This window comes from Paroedura picta, chromosome 4 (genome assembly GCF_049243985.1).
Source record: "Paroedura picta isolate Pp20150507F chromosome 4, Ppicta_v3.0, whole genome shotgun sequence".
NCBI classification, from domain to species: domain Eukaryota; kingdom Metazoa; phylum Chordata; class Lepidosauria; order Squamata; family Gekkonidae; genus Paroedura; species Paroedura picta.
Window position 1 is genome coordinate 96878507 of NC_135372.1, and position 16848 is coordinate 96895354.

The following is a 16848-nucleotide window of genomic DNA, read 5'->3' on the forward strand; positions in this document are numbered from 1 at the left end:
TTGCAGAGGGATGCTTCTGAGATGAATAGAAGTTTGGGAGGCAGCTTAGAACAGAAAAGCAGCGGGTGGGGAAAGGGTTCAGAACCCTATGCTATTTTTTTCTATTATTCAAATTGCGGCTCCTAAACCAGCTATTCTTGAGTGGAAATATACTAGGGGACAGTTGAATCTTTACTTGTAACATCTAATAGTCTGAGTGTCTCACTTATGCAGTAGACTTCATTGTTATTCACAGAGATTTGTGGAGTTTTGTGAATGCTTATTAAAATTAACAGCTTCAACTATACTGAGTTCTATAACCATTGACATTTCCTCAGTTCTTGAAATATTTATTTATTTAAGCAATTATAGCCTGTCTTTCCTTTCATCTTGAAATAATCTCACACAACTGATATTTTTGTGTCTTGCACTTTCTGCAGGTAAAATCCCTTGGCTGTGATGGGACTCAGACTTCTGTTCCTGCTTGGCTTGATTCCCTGGGACTGCAGGATTACATTCAATCATTTCTGTCAAGTGGCTACAGCTCTATAGACTCTGTAAAAAATCTCTGGGAACTAGAACTAGTTAATGTGAGTATTCAACGTAACTCCAGCTAAAATCAACATTCAGTTATGCGGTGTAGTGAAAAATATCAGCTCTACTGAACTCTGGCATTAATTGATATTGAGAAGTCACAATGTGGGACACTTTCAGTTTTAAAATGCTTTTACCTACCTTGTAGGTGCTCAAGGTAATACTTCTTGGTCATCGTAAGCGTATAATAGCCTCTCTGGCAGACCGGCCATATGAGGAGCCTCCTCAGAAACCACCACGGTTCTCTCAGCTAAGGGTGAGTCATAGTTTATAGTTGTGACTGTGTGTCTAGTAATTATTCATACAATATTGAGGCTGACAGCATTTCTGTCTTGTGGCCCCCCCCCCAGCCGAAGTTGAACCTTATCAAGAGGAAAATTTTGGAAACCACGGAAATATTGAGTTCAGGTGCTACATAGCACCTCCTTATAGGCATAAATTGAAAATACAGTATTTTTCCTTGTGTGTTGTATTATGTGCTGTCACGTTGCTTTTGATTTAAGGTAACCCCATGACTTAATGATCTCCATAATATCCTATCATTAACATCCTTGCACAAGTCTTACAAATTGAAGGCCATCTCTTCCTTTCTTGAGTCAGTCAGTCTCATGTTGGGTCTTCTTCTTTTCCTACTGCCTTCAACTTTTCTTCACATTATTGTCTTCTCCATTGAGTTTTGTCTTTTCGTGATGTGGCCAAGTACAATAGCCTCAGCTTAGTCATTGAAGCTACTAGGAAGAATTGAGGTTTGATTTGATCTAGAATACATTGGGTTGTTTTTTTGGCAGTCAATGGCATCCATAAAGCTCTCCTCCAACACTACATTCCAAATGAGTCAATTCCTGTCAGCTTTATTTACTGTCCCAACTTTCATTCCAATACATAGTAATGGGGAATAGTGTTGTATGAATTATCTTGATCTTCATTGCAAAAGTCATCCTTACACTGAAGGATTTTTTCCCTCATGGCTGCCATTCCTATTCCTATCTCAATTTCCTGCTTTCTCAGTTGTAGTCTCCCTTTTGGTTGATGATGGAGCCAAGGAATCATTAACATGTTAACGTTGTTTACTGTAGTAAAGTTGTATAATTCCTCAGAAGTCATTACTCTTGTCTTCTTGATATTCAGCTGTAATCCTGATTTGGCACATTCTTCTTTATCATTCATCAGTCTTCATTTCGTCACTGTTTTCTGAGAGTAATGTGGTATATTCTTAATGTTACTTCCACCAGTTTTTACTCCAACTTAATCTAAATCAAATCTAGTATGACCTTGTACCTCTACAAATAAATTCCATCGCTTCATAAATTATTTCAGAGGACGTGATTGTAAGCCGTGAATTTTTCCAGCATATATTAAGGGAGAACAAATGGAATGTTCTCTTTGAAAGTATGTTGTATGTGAATGGCTCTATTATCTATAGTGCAATAGTATCTATTACCTATAGGTTAGTTCAGTGTTATAAGCATTTCTTGGAAAAGTAATCTGCAAGTTGTCACAGACACAGACACTATTCTACCATTGGGGAACTGGAATTCTCTTGACTGACTCAGATTCTCATTGAAGGTACTCATTGAAGAGTTCACCTCTCCAGCCTTGTTCCATCATCCTTCAACAGGAGTAAGAAATTTTGCAGAAATTGCCACTAACAGAGGACCCTAGAACTAAGCCGGTGTAGTCTCTCTGGAAATTAAACCATTTCCCACGTCCCCTTTTTTCTTATCTAAAGACTTATCTGTGGATATTTCCAGGTATACCACACAGATGTTAGAAATCAGAAGAAGGAGAAGAAGAAGAGTTGGTTCTTATATGCCGCTTTTCCCTACCCGAAGGAGGCTCAAAGCGGCTTACAGTCGCCTTCCCATTCCTCTCGCCACAACAGACACCCTGTGAGGTGGGTGAGGCTGAGAGAGCCCTGATATCACTGCCCGGTCAGAACAGTTTTATCAGTGCCGTGGCGAGCCCAAGGTCACCCAGCTGGTTGCATGTGGGGGAGCGCAGAATTGAACCTGGCATGCCAGATTAGAAGTCTGCAGTCTTAACCACTACACCAAACTGGCTCTCAGATATCTGAAAAATGATATCTCATCAGGGAACCACTATTTCTGATGTTATTTCTGAAAGCAAGTTTCTTTCGGTAGGTTGGTATCAAATGAACTATTTGCATTATATTATTGAAAACTTGCGAAACTGTTATACTTGCGATTATGAGTATATCCAACAACAAAAGATCAGTTGTTTTACACATATGCATCTATTTCTAGTGCCAGGATTTGATGTCCCAGACATCTTCACCTCTGAGCCAGAGTGACTCTTGCACAGGGAGGTCGGCAGATCTTCTGTTACCTTTAGGGGATACTGGAAAGAAGAAACAAGAGAGTAGCCGAGATATTGCATCTTACCCCAGAGCTGACAGAATCAAGACACAGGTCAGAGTACAGGTCTTTGAAATGCTTTTTGTTTTTATAATCTCACAAATTTTCCTTCAGAATTTTGTATTTATCTGTAAGATGCAGCTGGAAATTATTAAGAATCATCACTGGTGGAGGGTTAATTATTGAAGAACTGCACTCACATTTGTAAAAATATTTTGAGATTCATCCACTACAGATGTTATCAGTTAGATAACTCAGTTCTAACTTAAAGCTCTCACTTATGTTCTCAGGAGGAATGCCGTGAACCCAAACTTACACTCAGACCCCCAAGTCTGGCTACTCCGTATGCACCTGTCCAACACTGGCAGCATCAGCCAGAGAAGCTTATATTTGAGTCCTGTGGATATGAAGCCAATGTACGTATATTCTAGTTTTTTGCACCTGGGGATATGGTTTTGGTTTTGTCTGCCATCTACACAAAAGCTGCTTTTAGTTACTGCTGTTTGCCTTAGGCTGTTGCTGCTGATAAACCTGCAGAGGTATTCAAGTATTATATTCTTTGGGGTGGTTTCGGAGGTAGATACTGTTACCCTGCAGCAGTGGCAACATTTCTTTCATGTCCTTCTGGAATATTATGGACAAACAATGTTATTGATTGATACTGCTTCTCTTTTTTTAATTAGTATCTTGGGTCCATGCTAATCAAAGATCTTCGTGGTACAGAATCTACACAGGATGCCTGTGCAAAAATGAGGGTAGGTATATGCACTGGGTAAAATGATAAAGTATCTGCAATCCATCTTGAAAAAACAGTGTACTGTAGGTCTGCAAATTTGGAGCTTCTACTCCACATTCTATCTATTCATATGACAGTCAGGATGTCAGTTTCATAATTGTTTTCAGCAAGTAACAAAATCAGTTTTTGTTTTGTAATACAATTCACTGAGTTTGCTTTATCTGGAAATTGAAAACTTCACTTTTAAAAGTGTAATATTTCAAAATACTCAAATTTATAAATACATTGCAAGGGAGCTGAGGTCATTGGTAAAAAAAACAGCATGATGTGGGAGATTTGTCAAGTTTCTGCCCCCCATTCAAAAGAAGGTGAAATTATTCCATCTATGCCTGCTAATTAAAGAGGGTTTTTCTTTTAAAAGAAATCAACTGAACATATGAAGAAGATCCCAACTATAATATTATCCATAACTTACAAAGGAGTGAAGTTCATTGATGCCTCCAACAAGGTGAGAGAACCTTAAGGTTTAACATTTTTATTCTTGAGCAGCAAGTGGTAATAACAATAGCTGGTAACTGTTTTTGCAGTTTTTCACATTTTTGTCAGTAGAAAAAAGTCAGTATATAGGACTAATGCAGAGATTAAATCTTTTTGCATCAAATTTACTATGCAGTGTGATAGATTCAACCATCTTCCAACTTATATGTCTCATCCTTCAACTTGAAGGCTCATTTAAATTGGAGGAAGGTTATATAGCTTGCAGAAAAACTTGGAAACTTTGCTCAGTGAAGTAATAGGATAAAGGTAGGATTTTTCCAGTACCTGTAATACATTCTGATACTGCTAATAGAGCTTAGTTCACAATAAGGAATGGAGAGGCGACTGTAAGCCGCTTTGAGCCTCCTTCAGGTAGGGAAAAGTGGCATATAAGAACCAACTCTTCTTCTTCTTCTCCTTCTTCTCCTCCTCCTCCCCTCCCCCTCCTCCTCCTCCTCCTCCTCCTCCTCCTCCTCCTCCTTCTTCTTCGTTATTTCAGTATATCATTATCTGGTAGTTGGACTCTAACTGGAGTCAGTTTCCAGGCTTGCCATTCCACATTGTACAGCCCTATATTCTAATATGTGTGACTTGGTCATCAAGGGCAAGAACGCTTCCGGATCTGGTCCTTTCCTACCCAACTACAGAACCTTAGTCTTGGAAGGATTGGGTTTCAGGAGACTCTGCTTGAGCCAGATGGTCACTGCTTCCAAACATCTGGAACATCTAGATGCTCTTCTTGTTAGTATGATATATTTCGTGAGCATAGTGAACAGACCACATGAACAAGAAGTCAGAGTTAGTGGCAGAAATAAAATAGTTCTATTAAGGCCTCTCCTAATTTCAGCAGCTATTGTATTCCCTTTTCTTTTAAGCAATTGCTATAACATCTATTTGGTGGATGGAGCTCCCAAAAGAGCTTAGGGCCCTGTTGGAACTGGCCCAGTTCTGCAGGGCCTGTAAGATGGAGCTCTTCTGCCAGGTGTCTGGTTGAGGCTAGGATGGTGACAAATGCAAATAGGGTCCCTCCTTGAAACCTTGACACCTCATGTTGTTAGAAGATCTCTGCTGGAGTTAATTGTGATGCATATTGTTTTAATTCTGTACAATGATGCTGTGGGGTTATTTTGTGTTGTATTTTAATTTTACTGTATTTTAAATGTTGTAAGCCAACATGAGCCGGTGACCATGGGAGCAGTGGCATAGATGTCTAAACTATAAATAAATAAAGTGAAAAATAAACATAATTCAAGTGCCACCCTATGAAGCCAATCATGACTAGAATGGGACTATCCCATGAACACTTAACTGCCCCACTACTCAGAATTTATAGAATGACCTTCTCAGCCAGAATTGGATATTCAGTTAACCTCCATGATAAATAAATAAAAAATAAATAAATATTTATTTTTGTAATCCACCCCTCCTGACCACTCAGGGCAGATAACAACATGAATTAATAGTCAATAAAAATATAAAATCATATATACATTCAATAAAATAATCTATTTTGTAGCCCCCAACTACTTTAGGTTGAAGTGGTTCAGATCTTTACAGGGTAGTTCTTCCCTCATTTTGTAGTAGTGAGGCCAGCTTTTTTAATGATCCACCAGGGCCTTGATCATAGACCTGGAAGAACTGGTTAAGGTCCTGCAGGGCCCTGATTTCTCTTTGCAGAGCATTCCATCAGTCTGGGGCCAGGGCTGAAAAGGCACTGGCCCTGGTCCTGTTGAGCTTTCACTTATATTTGAAACCTGTGTCATTGTGTATATACACACATGCATACAGATACCCTTATTGACTTAATCAGAGTTGCTGACAATGTGGCAATGTGAAACGAAGTCAAGCACAGATTTAAAATCCACTAAGATGACATACAGAGGAGTCACTCCATTTGTAGAATATTTTGCTACTAGTTTCAAAGCCCGTTCCTAAGAACGGGCCTTGAAAGGGCCCCTTCCCTGAGCAGGGAGTTGGACTAGATGGCCTGTGTGGCCCCTTCCAACTCTATGATTCTATGATTCTAATCTATGCTTTTGTAAATTGTGGTGAAATAACAAGCAAAAAGTTCTCTTTGTTTATGTTTGGCAGAATGTGATTGCAGAGCATGAAATCAGGAACATTTCCTGTGCTGCTCAGGACCCAGAGGATCTCTGTACATTTGCCTATATTACCAAGGACTTGCAAACCAGCCACCACTACTGCCATGTGTTCAGTACCGTTGATGTTGTAAGTAATGTAGAAGAATATAGAAACCTTGATAGATAACCTTATGTTCAACTTCCTACAAATCATTTGCAGATAGTTTGACTGAGTCTTGTGTTCTGAGAATGGAGCTTATTGTCTTCCATATAACTATGTTCAAATATTTAAGGAAGGAATCTGGGCTTTGCTGTTCTTAAGGACAACTTACATGCTGCATCTCCCCTAGTAGTGTTTCCATTTTCAGTGTTTAAAAAATTAAAACAGATTTTCCCTACTTAAACACAATACATTTTGATCGTACAAGTTAAATTTTTTAAAACAATCTTAGCCATGTTAACATGAATATTTGAATTGTAACAGGATACAGTTTTCTGCTATTTGATACCACACATGCTCTTTTATTTTGTAATTATATAAATTTTTATTTTATCATCATAAATGATCAAGATGTGTCAAGTAGAGGTGTCAAGAATGTTTTAGGCTAATTCTGCATTGCACAGGGAGTTGGACTGGGTGTCCTGAATGGCTTCTTCCCACCTCCGTGATTCTACATTCGCATCTTCAAGAGAACTTTTCATAGAATAGATTGGCAAGCTGCATGAAATTTGAAAACATTTGTCTGCTTCTCATCTAAATCCTGGACACAAATCATAGTTCACATTCAGTTGTGCAAAAATACTCAAGGGCTGATTGATGAGGTTCCCAAAAATTGAATTCTTGAAGTAGCCCACAGAGCTCAGTGGATCTCTGAAATTGTCTGATCTAGTTCTATATATGCCTTCCTAGTGAACACCCAACTTTATTTACAGTCAGTTGGTCTTCTAGTGACAGTTCAACTTTATTTACAGTCACATATTTAAGTCCCATACAGTCACTTAAAAGCATACAAAATCCTCTGCCTAGCCTCAGCTCAGTCAATATAGAGTTTCAGGGCTCAGGAGAGTTTCAGAGTTGACTCCCACAAGGGCCGCCATAAGCCCTTGTGGAAGTGGCAGGATATGAAATAAATAAATAATAAATAAATAAATAAATAAGGTGAGAGTAATTTCCTTACTTTCTGCCCTTGAAAAAGGTGTTTTGCGCTGCACTGTTGCTGTAATTGAGTCCACACTCCTAACCACCACACCAAATTGGCTCTTTACGCGGGTCTGCCCCTGCGCCTGATCCGGAAATTACAGCTGGTACAAAATGAAGCTGCTAGGGTCCTCACAGGGACATTGTGGAGGACACACATCCAGCCTGGGCTGTGGCAGCTGCATTCACTATCGATTGCTGCCCGGATCAGGTTCAAGGTTTTGGTTTTAACCTTTAAGGCCCTCTGCGGTCTGGGACCTACATACTTGAGAGACCGCCTTACGCCCTATGACCCCCACAGGGCTTTGCGCTCTGTGGGCACAAATTTGATGGTCATACCCGGCCCCTGGGAGGCGCGTCTGGCCTCGACCAGGGCCAGGGCATTTTCGGTCCTGGTCCCCACCTGGTGGAATGAGCTCCTGGAAGAGCTGCGGGCTCTGCGGAATTTAGGGACTGCGGAATTTACCAGCTTTCTGCAGGGCCTGCAAAACGGAGCTCTCCTGCCAGGTTTATGGTTGAGGCTGGCACCTCGAAGGTAGTTAGTGCCCCCCCAGGGTTATTCTTGGCGGTGATTAGTTATTCCTCCTTCCCTTGGGATATGGGTTGGGGTGAGTAGTTCCACCGCTACTTGGACTTGGGCTTGGGTTAGGTTGGGTTGGTTTTTAGGTGGGATTTTATTGTATTAGGAGGTTTACGGGGGGTTTTAGCGAATGTGACCCGCCACGAGCCTCGTGGGAGTGGTGGGCTATAAGTTCAATTAATAATAATAATGATGATGATAGATAGATAGATAGACAGACAGACAGATCTGCTTGCATATAAAGTGGACTCTTAAGTGGTGGGGGAGTTGCAAAGAACTGCACAGCCTTGGAGCTGAAGTTTTCTTGGACGTTGCCCCCATTGAATAGATCTGAGTGGGATTCTGAGTAGACCTGTTTAGGATTGCACTCTAAAAAATGTAAAGGTGCCACAGAGTGCTCCATATTTTTGCTAGAGGTGACTAAAATCCATGTCTCCTGGAGTTTGAAATAATGTATGCCTTGTGTTTTGTCTCTCAAGACTCTGACATATGAAATCATTCTGACACTTGGTCAAGCATTTGAAGTAGCCTACCAGCTGGCCTTGCAAGCCCAAAAATCAAAACCAACAGGTGTTTTGACATCTGAAATGGTAGAAACAAAATCTTCAAAACCAGTGCCTAAACCTCGAGCCAGCATGAGGAAGTCAGCGGTACGTATCCTGGAAGAAATTTCATTCTCATTTGTAGTTTTATGCTAGTTCTTAACATGATATGTATTCACAGGTTATAGAAAGCATCTTACGTGCAAAGAATGTTACCCCTATATTGATCTGATTTCTGATTAAACTTACTCTTATAATTTGTGTGAACTCTAGTCACTTAGTCTAGTAAGAACAGCAGATGAGAAGTAATAGTCCATCAAGCACCTGTGAGACAGCAGAAGGGATTTTGAATTAGTTAGGGACTCAGAATTTAGCTGTTACACCAAGGGCCTTCAAGGAATCACAGACCACCTCTAGGCTGGATTACTGTGACTCACTGAACACGGGTCTTCACTTATACCTTCTCAGGAAACTACAACTGGTGCAAGATGTCCTCACTAAAACTGGTGCCAAGGTCCTCACTCAAACACCTTGGAAGACCCATATAACACCTATTATTCAGCAGCTGCATTGGCTTCCAGTGAAATTCCAGATTAGATTTAAGGTGCTGGTATTGACCTTTAAGACCATCCGTGGTCTGGGTCCAGTGTATCTAGGAGACCGCCTATCTGAGTACACCCCCTGATAAGCATTATACTCGGCCAGTGCCAACAGGTCAGTGGTCCCTGGCCCTAAAGAGGTGCATTTGGCCTCGACCAGGTTCAGCGCCTTTTTGGCCCTGGCCCCAGCTTGGTGGAATGAGCTCCCAAGTGAGATCAGGGCCCTGCAGTTCCGCCGGGCCTATGAAATGGAGCTCTTCCACCAAGCCTTTGGTTGAAATCAGTGCACACATACTACTGCATGTAGCAGCTATTATCTGGCCTTCCCCTACACACCTCTACATACATCTATATATATGGCTGTATACATATTCTCTATCTTCAGCATAGAAATCTTACCATCTTTCCTCCAGATTGCCCAATTATACCCATGCTGGGACCAATAAGGCGGGGTCTGGATTGTTGGTTTTATGGAGGAATTGTATAAATGTTTTCTTTATTTTATAACGCCTTGTTTTAATTTCCAGGTTTTACTGTAAACCCTACCTTGTTAGACACCCCAAGACTTTGAGGGGCGGGATACAAATTAAATAATAAATACAGTACATAAATAAGAGAAACAGTTTGGCGTACCCTCCCATGTGTGTGTGTGCATTCTCTCTCTCTCTCTCTCTCTCTTACCTGGGAATACTTTGAGCATGACTGAGAAGTATCACTGCTTTTATGTGATCATAAGAAGTACCAACAATGTCACTGTTGGAGCAAAAGTCGTATGCAAGAGTGTAATGACAGAGTTTTCATGTATGAATGTTAAGTGACCATAATCTACTAGGAAGCACATTGATTTAGAACAGGAGTAGTCAACCTGTGGTCCTCCAGATGTTCATGGACTACAATTCCCATGAGCCCCTGGCAGCATTTGCTGGCAGGGGCTCATGGGAATTGTAGTCCATGAACATCTGGAGGACCACAGGTTGACTACCCCTGATTTAGAAAACAGTGCTTAAAGACTCTTAAGGGTTACAGGCTCTTTACTGAGACTGATATAACATTGATCAGGTATTTGAATTGCCTTTTGAAGATTCTGGTGAGCTTCAAACTAGGGGCAGCTGGAAATATTTTTTTCATAATGTACTGTTGATAAAATATTCTGGGCAAGAACCACTCATTCACTTGCAAATTATTCCACACTGTGATCTGATGAAGTGTGTTCGTATCACAGGGCACTGAATGAATGTGAAAATATTTACCTCCCACCATGTTGAGTGAGCGTGTGTGTGTGAGAGAGATTCTTCTTGCAGTGAGACATTTGCCACACAGTTTCATGTCCCTATCTTAGATCTAGAGACTGAGATCAAAAGTTAAGTTTTAAAAAATCCCTCCACGGAAATACAAAAAATTTTTTGTGCTGTGAATTGGCTTTTCTTCCAGGATTTTTGGTTCTTAGGGCACTTTAGGCTATATTTTCTTTCCCCTAAAACAAATATAGCATGTATTTGCAAGAAGCATTTTGATTTCCCATTTTAGTACCAATGCATTGAACCCATTATTCATATTCTTATGTTGTCTAATGAATATAAGGTCAAAAATTTTTTTGACATGTCATCTTACTATGTTGTTTTATTATTACCAGTATACTGGTATTACAAATTGTTTTTGAAAATATTTGCTTCTTCAGCTGAAAAATAAAATAGCATTTTTATACCTGGCGTATAAGACGACTGGGCATATAAGACGACCCCCCAACATTTCCACTCAAAATATAGAGTTTGTTACATTACATTACAGTACTATGGGCAACTATGGGCAGCTATGTCTATCCCAACTGAAGTGCACCCGGCGTATAGGACGACCCCCCACTTGGAGGCATGTTTTTCAGGGGGAAAAAGTAGTCTTATACGCCAGCAAATACTGTACTTAACATAAAGTTATATACAGAATTTATAATATTCAATATTGTATATTAACACAAAGCTAGCATGCTCTTCTTATGCTCAATACAGTTCATCATAATTGTTTTACACCATCATAAGGTTTTTAATATAACTCTAGCATTCTTTTACTAACATTCAAAAATAAACTCTAAAGGAGAATCTTATCAAAGTATAATGTGATATTAAGTGTATCCAAGTGGAAAACGCCCTCTAGTGTGCACTAATCATTTCAACAGCTCAGAATATGGCCAATTTTAAGCAAATCACAGCTGCATCACATTTAAATAAATGCAGCTAATTCATTGTCATGACTGAGGCCATGAAGTGTTAAAATTCCAATTTTATAGAAAATTTAAAATTAAAAGATCAGAACATAAATCTAAGAATAAAAATAGAATTTTAAAGACCCCATTGATCACACTCAGAAAAAGACTGTGGTTCTGGAAGTGGTAAAACAACACAGGTATAAAAATTTTGAAACAAAGAGAAGCAGCTGGCATCTATAAAATTGGAACTAGCATCTTAGCTTTGTGTTAATGTACAATATTGAATATTATAAATTCTGTATATATTTTTATGTTATGTAAAATGCTATTTTATTTTTCATCTGAAGAAGAAAAATTTGCAAAACCAATATGTAATACTGGTAGATTGGTACTGATAATAAAGAAATATAGTAAGAAGATGAGGCAAAAAAATTTGACCTTACACAGGTTTTTTCCTCATATCATATTTACCGTGTACTCCTTTTCTTTTTCTGCTTGCATAAGGAATTTTCTGATCATGTTCAATAAAGAATTATAAATCGACATTGACAGCACCCTGTTTTTGCTCTGAAGAGGAGGGCATCTTGGAATGGGTGATTTCCACCAATTGATCAGGGACTCTTTAACTTCTTGTCTCCTGGATTGGAGTTGCCCAACCCACTTTGCTTCTTGACTCATTAGGGAGTGCAGCTCTGGATCAAAGCTCTCTCACACTTTTGTACATACTCTTCTCCTATAAAACTTTCATACATGAGGGTGAGATTCCTAATATCTCCAGCCTGTCCATCTTTCTCTTCATACTGTTTTACACCTCCTCTTGTCTGCTGCTTCTTTTGTCTTAACAGTATTTTCTGCATTCCCCCCGCCTTCCTTGGAGAGATGTGGAGAAGAATGGGTCAGGATTGAGCCTCAGAGGCTCCATAGGAATGTTAAAGAGATTAATCACTAAAAATGATGGAGACCCTCTTCCTTCTGTCTCATTAAGATATCTACTTTTATTACACTGACTGTAGTCCGGAGTGGCCTAGGAAGACTGCCTTGGCTCAAAATGGCTCATGGCTCAAAATGAAAGCACATAAAATCATACCATAAAATAGCATATTGGGTACAAAAATAGCATATTGGGTGCAAACTGTTCTCTTGACTGCAAGTTCAGCCCCTGAGACTATGATAACACTCCAGGCTCCCGGCATTGGATCCCTCCACCCAAGGGGAAAACTATGATAGCATTCCGGTTTTCTCTGTTGAATTCCTAAACTAGAGGGAATTCTTGACCACTAGAATGGAGCCTAAGGTGCTATCTCCCCCAGAACTTGGAATTTTTTAACACAGCCATCAGAGAGAAACTTCAAGGAATGTAAGGATCCTCTTCTACTTTATCTCAGGGTCTTGGTGTATGGAAGGGCGTGCTTCATCCTATCAGGACTCTCAGTCCACAAAGCTTCCCCTCCCAGCGTCCAGGGCAGCCTCTCAGGGAGAGACAGTCGCAGTCAGAAACTGAGAGGGAGGTGGGAAAGTTTTTCTCAGAGGAGGTGCCTATAGTTGCTGAACAGTTCCTATGCTTGTTCAATGCAGGTGACTCCCAGTCTCTCTTATCCAAAGCCAGCCTAGCACTTAGACCTTACAGAATTGCTTTACCTTGGAGAGGAACCCTTAGGGAATAAATCCAGGTCCTGAGGGAACAATGAATTCTCCCCCCCGCAGGGCTGCATCCTCGTTGAGGTTGGTTTCCTTTTCCTGATATTTTTAAAGGCTGATAAAGGAAAAGTGGGCTAAGCCTCTATCTAACAAGTGGTTTACAATTGTTACCCAAAGCTTTATTCCTTGGCTTCTCATGGTATAGAATTCTTACAGGTTCCCCTGGTGGATGCTCCAGTAGCAGTGCTACACTACAAGCCATTGGCCTGGTCTCAGGATGGGGTTTGATCTGTATAGATTGGAAACAAAAGTGCACTGTTCACTGTGGGAGTCACAGGGGACAATAGCAATGACTGTTAGGGCTGCATCTGCCTTAATATCTGGAGCAGCCATTGTGTGGGCCTGGAAGCTAGTCCTATTTATTCCTAGCAACATCAGAAAGGAAATAGAAAGTGCCAACTGTGTTCTCAAGGCAGTCACGTGCCTAGAAGATGCCACCCTCTGTACAGATGCCACCCCTTTGCATCCTGCTCCATGGCAGCTGCTCTATGGTTCTCTGGCTTCATGCATGGCAAGAGAATCTCCTTTTATAATAATAGTATACCTACTCCAGGGTGAAAAGATGTTCGTGGACTATCTTAAAAAGATTCTAGTGGAAACTAGTGATAATAAGAGGGCGATGCTCAAGTGTCTGTTGAGCTGTGATGGAAGATTCATTTCCTCTCATTCCTTTCATTCCTATCACACCTTGTTAGACCAAGTCAAAGGAGGGCCCAGTGTTCAAATACCTGAAGCCCCTTTGAAGAGGCCCTCCACACCAGCTTCAGTCCTACAGGTTTGACAAGCTGAGTCGGCTGGCCAGGGACATTTTGGTAGGTGGCCAGGTTCAAGGATTCCAACCCAATAGTTTAATCTCAACCAGATGAAAAACAAAAATGTTAACAAAAACCCAACCTGAGAAAACGAGTCAGGAACCTGAAGGTTGAGCAACAAACTAGATTAACATCTATTAATAAAATAATTATTATAAATTGCACATTAAGAATATTTAAAACAACATTAAAACAAAAAAATTAGAGTTTGTACAATATTTCACATACAGTCTAAATGGTTGCAAATGGTATGACCATAGACCAGATCACTTTGTTTTGGTTTACACATGAGAATACACATTCAGGATTGAACCTTGGCTTCGGCCAGTGGTGGATTTTGACAACTTTGATTTTTAATTGTAATACTGCAATATTGTATCATATGTGTGCATATGTTTTATTTGACCATTGATGAGGACCCTCTGTGCTGAAACACATGTGGTCTGAGGTCATACCATGTGCAATATTGCACAGGTTCTGATTCTTCAATTTAAATGTTTATATTTTAATTTTAACCTATTTTGCTGCTCAACTTTCAGGTTCCTGATTCAGTCTCAACCAGACCACTGGGTTCTGCAAACCATCCAGTTGGCCTATAGCATAATTTTTCACATCTCCTTCAGTGTCTCAGATCTCTCACACTCTTTAGGGAATTGTTTGCCTTGAAACCCAATCAAGTATCAAGGTTTTGTTGTAACATCTCTTTGGCTCAAGGGCCTACGGTACACCCTTATGCACCCTCCCAGTCCCAGCTCTATGGATGATATGACAAGAAGAAGCAGAAGTGATCTTTGTTGCTACAGATTGGCCCTGCAGACTATGGAGTACTGTGTGCAGTTCTGGAGGCCTTACTTCAAGAAGGACGTAGATAAAATTGAAAGGGTACGGAGGAGAGCGATGAAGAAGATCTGGGGCCAAGGGAACAAGCCCTATGAAGATAGGTTAAGGGACTTGGGAATGTTCAGCCTGGAGAAAAGGAGGTTGAGAGGGGACATGATAGCCCTCTTTAAGTATTTGAATGGTTGTCACTTGGAGGAGGGCAGGATGCTGTTTCTGTTGGCTGCAGAGGAGAGGACACGCAGTAATGGGTTTAAACTACAAGTACAACGATATAGGCTAGATATCAGGAAAAAAATTTCACAGTCAGAGTAGTTCAGCAGTGGAATAGGCTGCCCAAGGAGGTGGTGAGCTCCCCCTCACTGGCAGTCTTCAAGCAAAGGTTGGATACACACTTTTCTTGGATGCTTTAGGATGCTTTGGGCTGATCCTGCGTTGAGCAGGGGGTTGGACTAGATGGCCTGTATGGCCCCTTCCAACTCTATGATTCTATGATTCCACTTCCTCCAAGGGGTTGTGTGGATCAACCTTCCTGTGCTCCACGAATAAATTGAGCCTGGATATAGTACTTCTGACTCTCACAGTTCATTACTTTCAAATCCTCAGGGGATATTACTTTTAATGGCTGTGCACAAAAAGCTTATTTCACTCAGCTGTGACTTCAGCTAGAAAAATATCATAACTGAGAGTTCTCTCAGCCAGAAAAGGTTCCATGATGACGAGGCTTTGCTCAGGCCGGATCTAATCTTCATAGCTGAAGTGTATTCAACTTTCACAGGATTCACGTCCCTTCCTTCTTTCTGTGTTGTAGTCAGTCAGAGGAGAGACAGTGGCACTCCTTTGACCTTTGGAAGACTTCAGAATCTATCTCCAGCATACAGAATGCATCAGAAAGGCAGACTCTTTTCATATTGTTAACAGCCCCAAATAAGTAAGTAAGTTGTCCAAATCAGCTGTCAGCTCCTCCTTTGGCAGTGCTTCTCCCTTGATTACAAGGTGATCAACATTCCAGTTCCAGTAAGGATCAAAGTCTACTCAGTGAGAAAGTGCAATCATTACTGCTGCCTTTGATCATCAAGCCCCAGTGGAGGAAATATGCAAAGTGGCAACATGATCTTCAATATCAACCTTCATCATACACTACAAATAATTCCTTCTCCTCAGCTGATGCCACCTTTGGACATAGAGTTCTGCAGGAAATGGTAGAAGTGTATCAGTTCTCACCCATCACTGGGGCACTGCTATTGAAAATCCCATTCCAAGATACCCTCCTCCTCGGAGCAAGAACACAACCTTGGATACTCACTGTGAGCGTTCCTTCTACTTTGAGGTTAAGATGGCTTGTCCCACTTCACCCACCAACACAAAGAAAAAACAGAGGACATCTACAAAAGTGGGATCCTCAGTCTAACATGATCAAGCAGCAGGGGAAGATGCCTGCTGGCTCTAATCCTTCTTTAACCCCATTCTGTGAGTTTTTTTGGTTATAATTGGTTATGCTTCTAACAGTAACTTACTTGTTCTGGTTATTACTTTATCTCTGTTCTGTTCCTTCCTGTTCCTGGGTTCATTAGCTCATGAAGTAACCAAACTGAGCCAGGGCAATGCCCACCCAGGAAACAGGAAGTTGAAGAGTTTAATCCTGCCTACCTGAGCAATTAGTGGGAATCACCCCTTCCAAGATGGTCTCCTAACCTCAGAGCAGAAGGAACCCTCACAGTGAGTATCCAAGGTTCCGTTCTTCAAGCATATCAACAACAAACCGAGTAGCTTTGCATTCAATTGCCTGTGTGTCCTCCTTGATCTTGCACAAGCATGATGGGTCCACATTGTTATCTAATAGTTGTTGCTGTCCTTTAATGTTGCCTTCTGTCTTTGTTTTGCTTGCTCCTGTACTTCAGGTGCCGTTCCCTCCTGATAGTCGCTGTTGTTATTGTCACACCTGTACTACACACCGTCCCTCCTATCTGCCGCTGCAGTCTGTTAGTCAAGGAACTAAGGTCTTTACCCTTCTTGTAGTCATGTGTCTTTGGTTATGATCAAAACTGTCTATAATCATTCTCCTTAAAAGACTCCCTCA

The 16848-nt window shown here is 40.8% G+C and overlaps 1 protein-coding gene across 13 annotated transcripts in view; it reads left to right on the top strand.

Annotated features, from left to right (window-relative positions):
* ANKS1A (ankyrin repeat and sterile alpha motif domain containing 1A) overlaps positions 1-16848 on the top strand; it is a 140784-nt gene that overhangs the window by 118093 nt on the left and 5843 nt on the right. For 9 of the 13 annotated variants that reach the window (XM_077334442.1, XM_077334444.1, XM_077334443.1 and 6 more), the window contains 9 exons: positions 420-569; positions 722-829; positions 2838-3002; positions 3239-3364; positions 3632-3703; positions 4106-4192; positions 6313-6450; positions 8560-8730; positions 16670-16768. In XM_077334442.1, coding sequence (XP_077190557.1) covers positions 420-569; positions 722-829; positions 2838-3002; positions 3239-3364; positions 3632-3703; positions 4106-4192; positions 6313-6450; positions 8560-8730; positions 16670-16768 — 1116 coding nt within the window. The remainder of the gene's footprint in view (positions 1-419; positions 570-721; positions 830-2837; positions 3003-3238; positions 3365-3631; positions 3704-4105; positions 4193-6312; positions 6451-8559; positions 8731-16669; positions 16769-16848) is intronic. The other 4 variants (XM_077334447.1, XM_077334448.1, XM_077334449.1 and 1 more) reach the window with 1 other exon arrangement.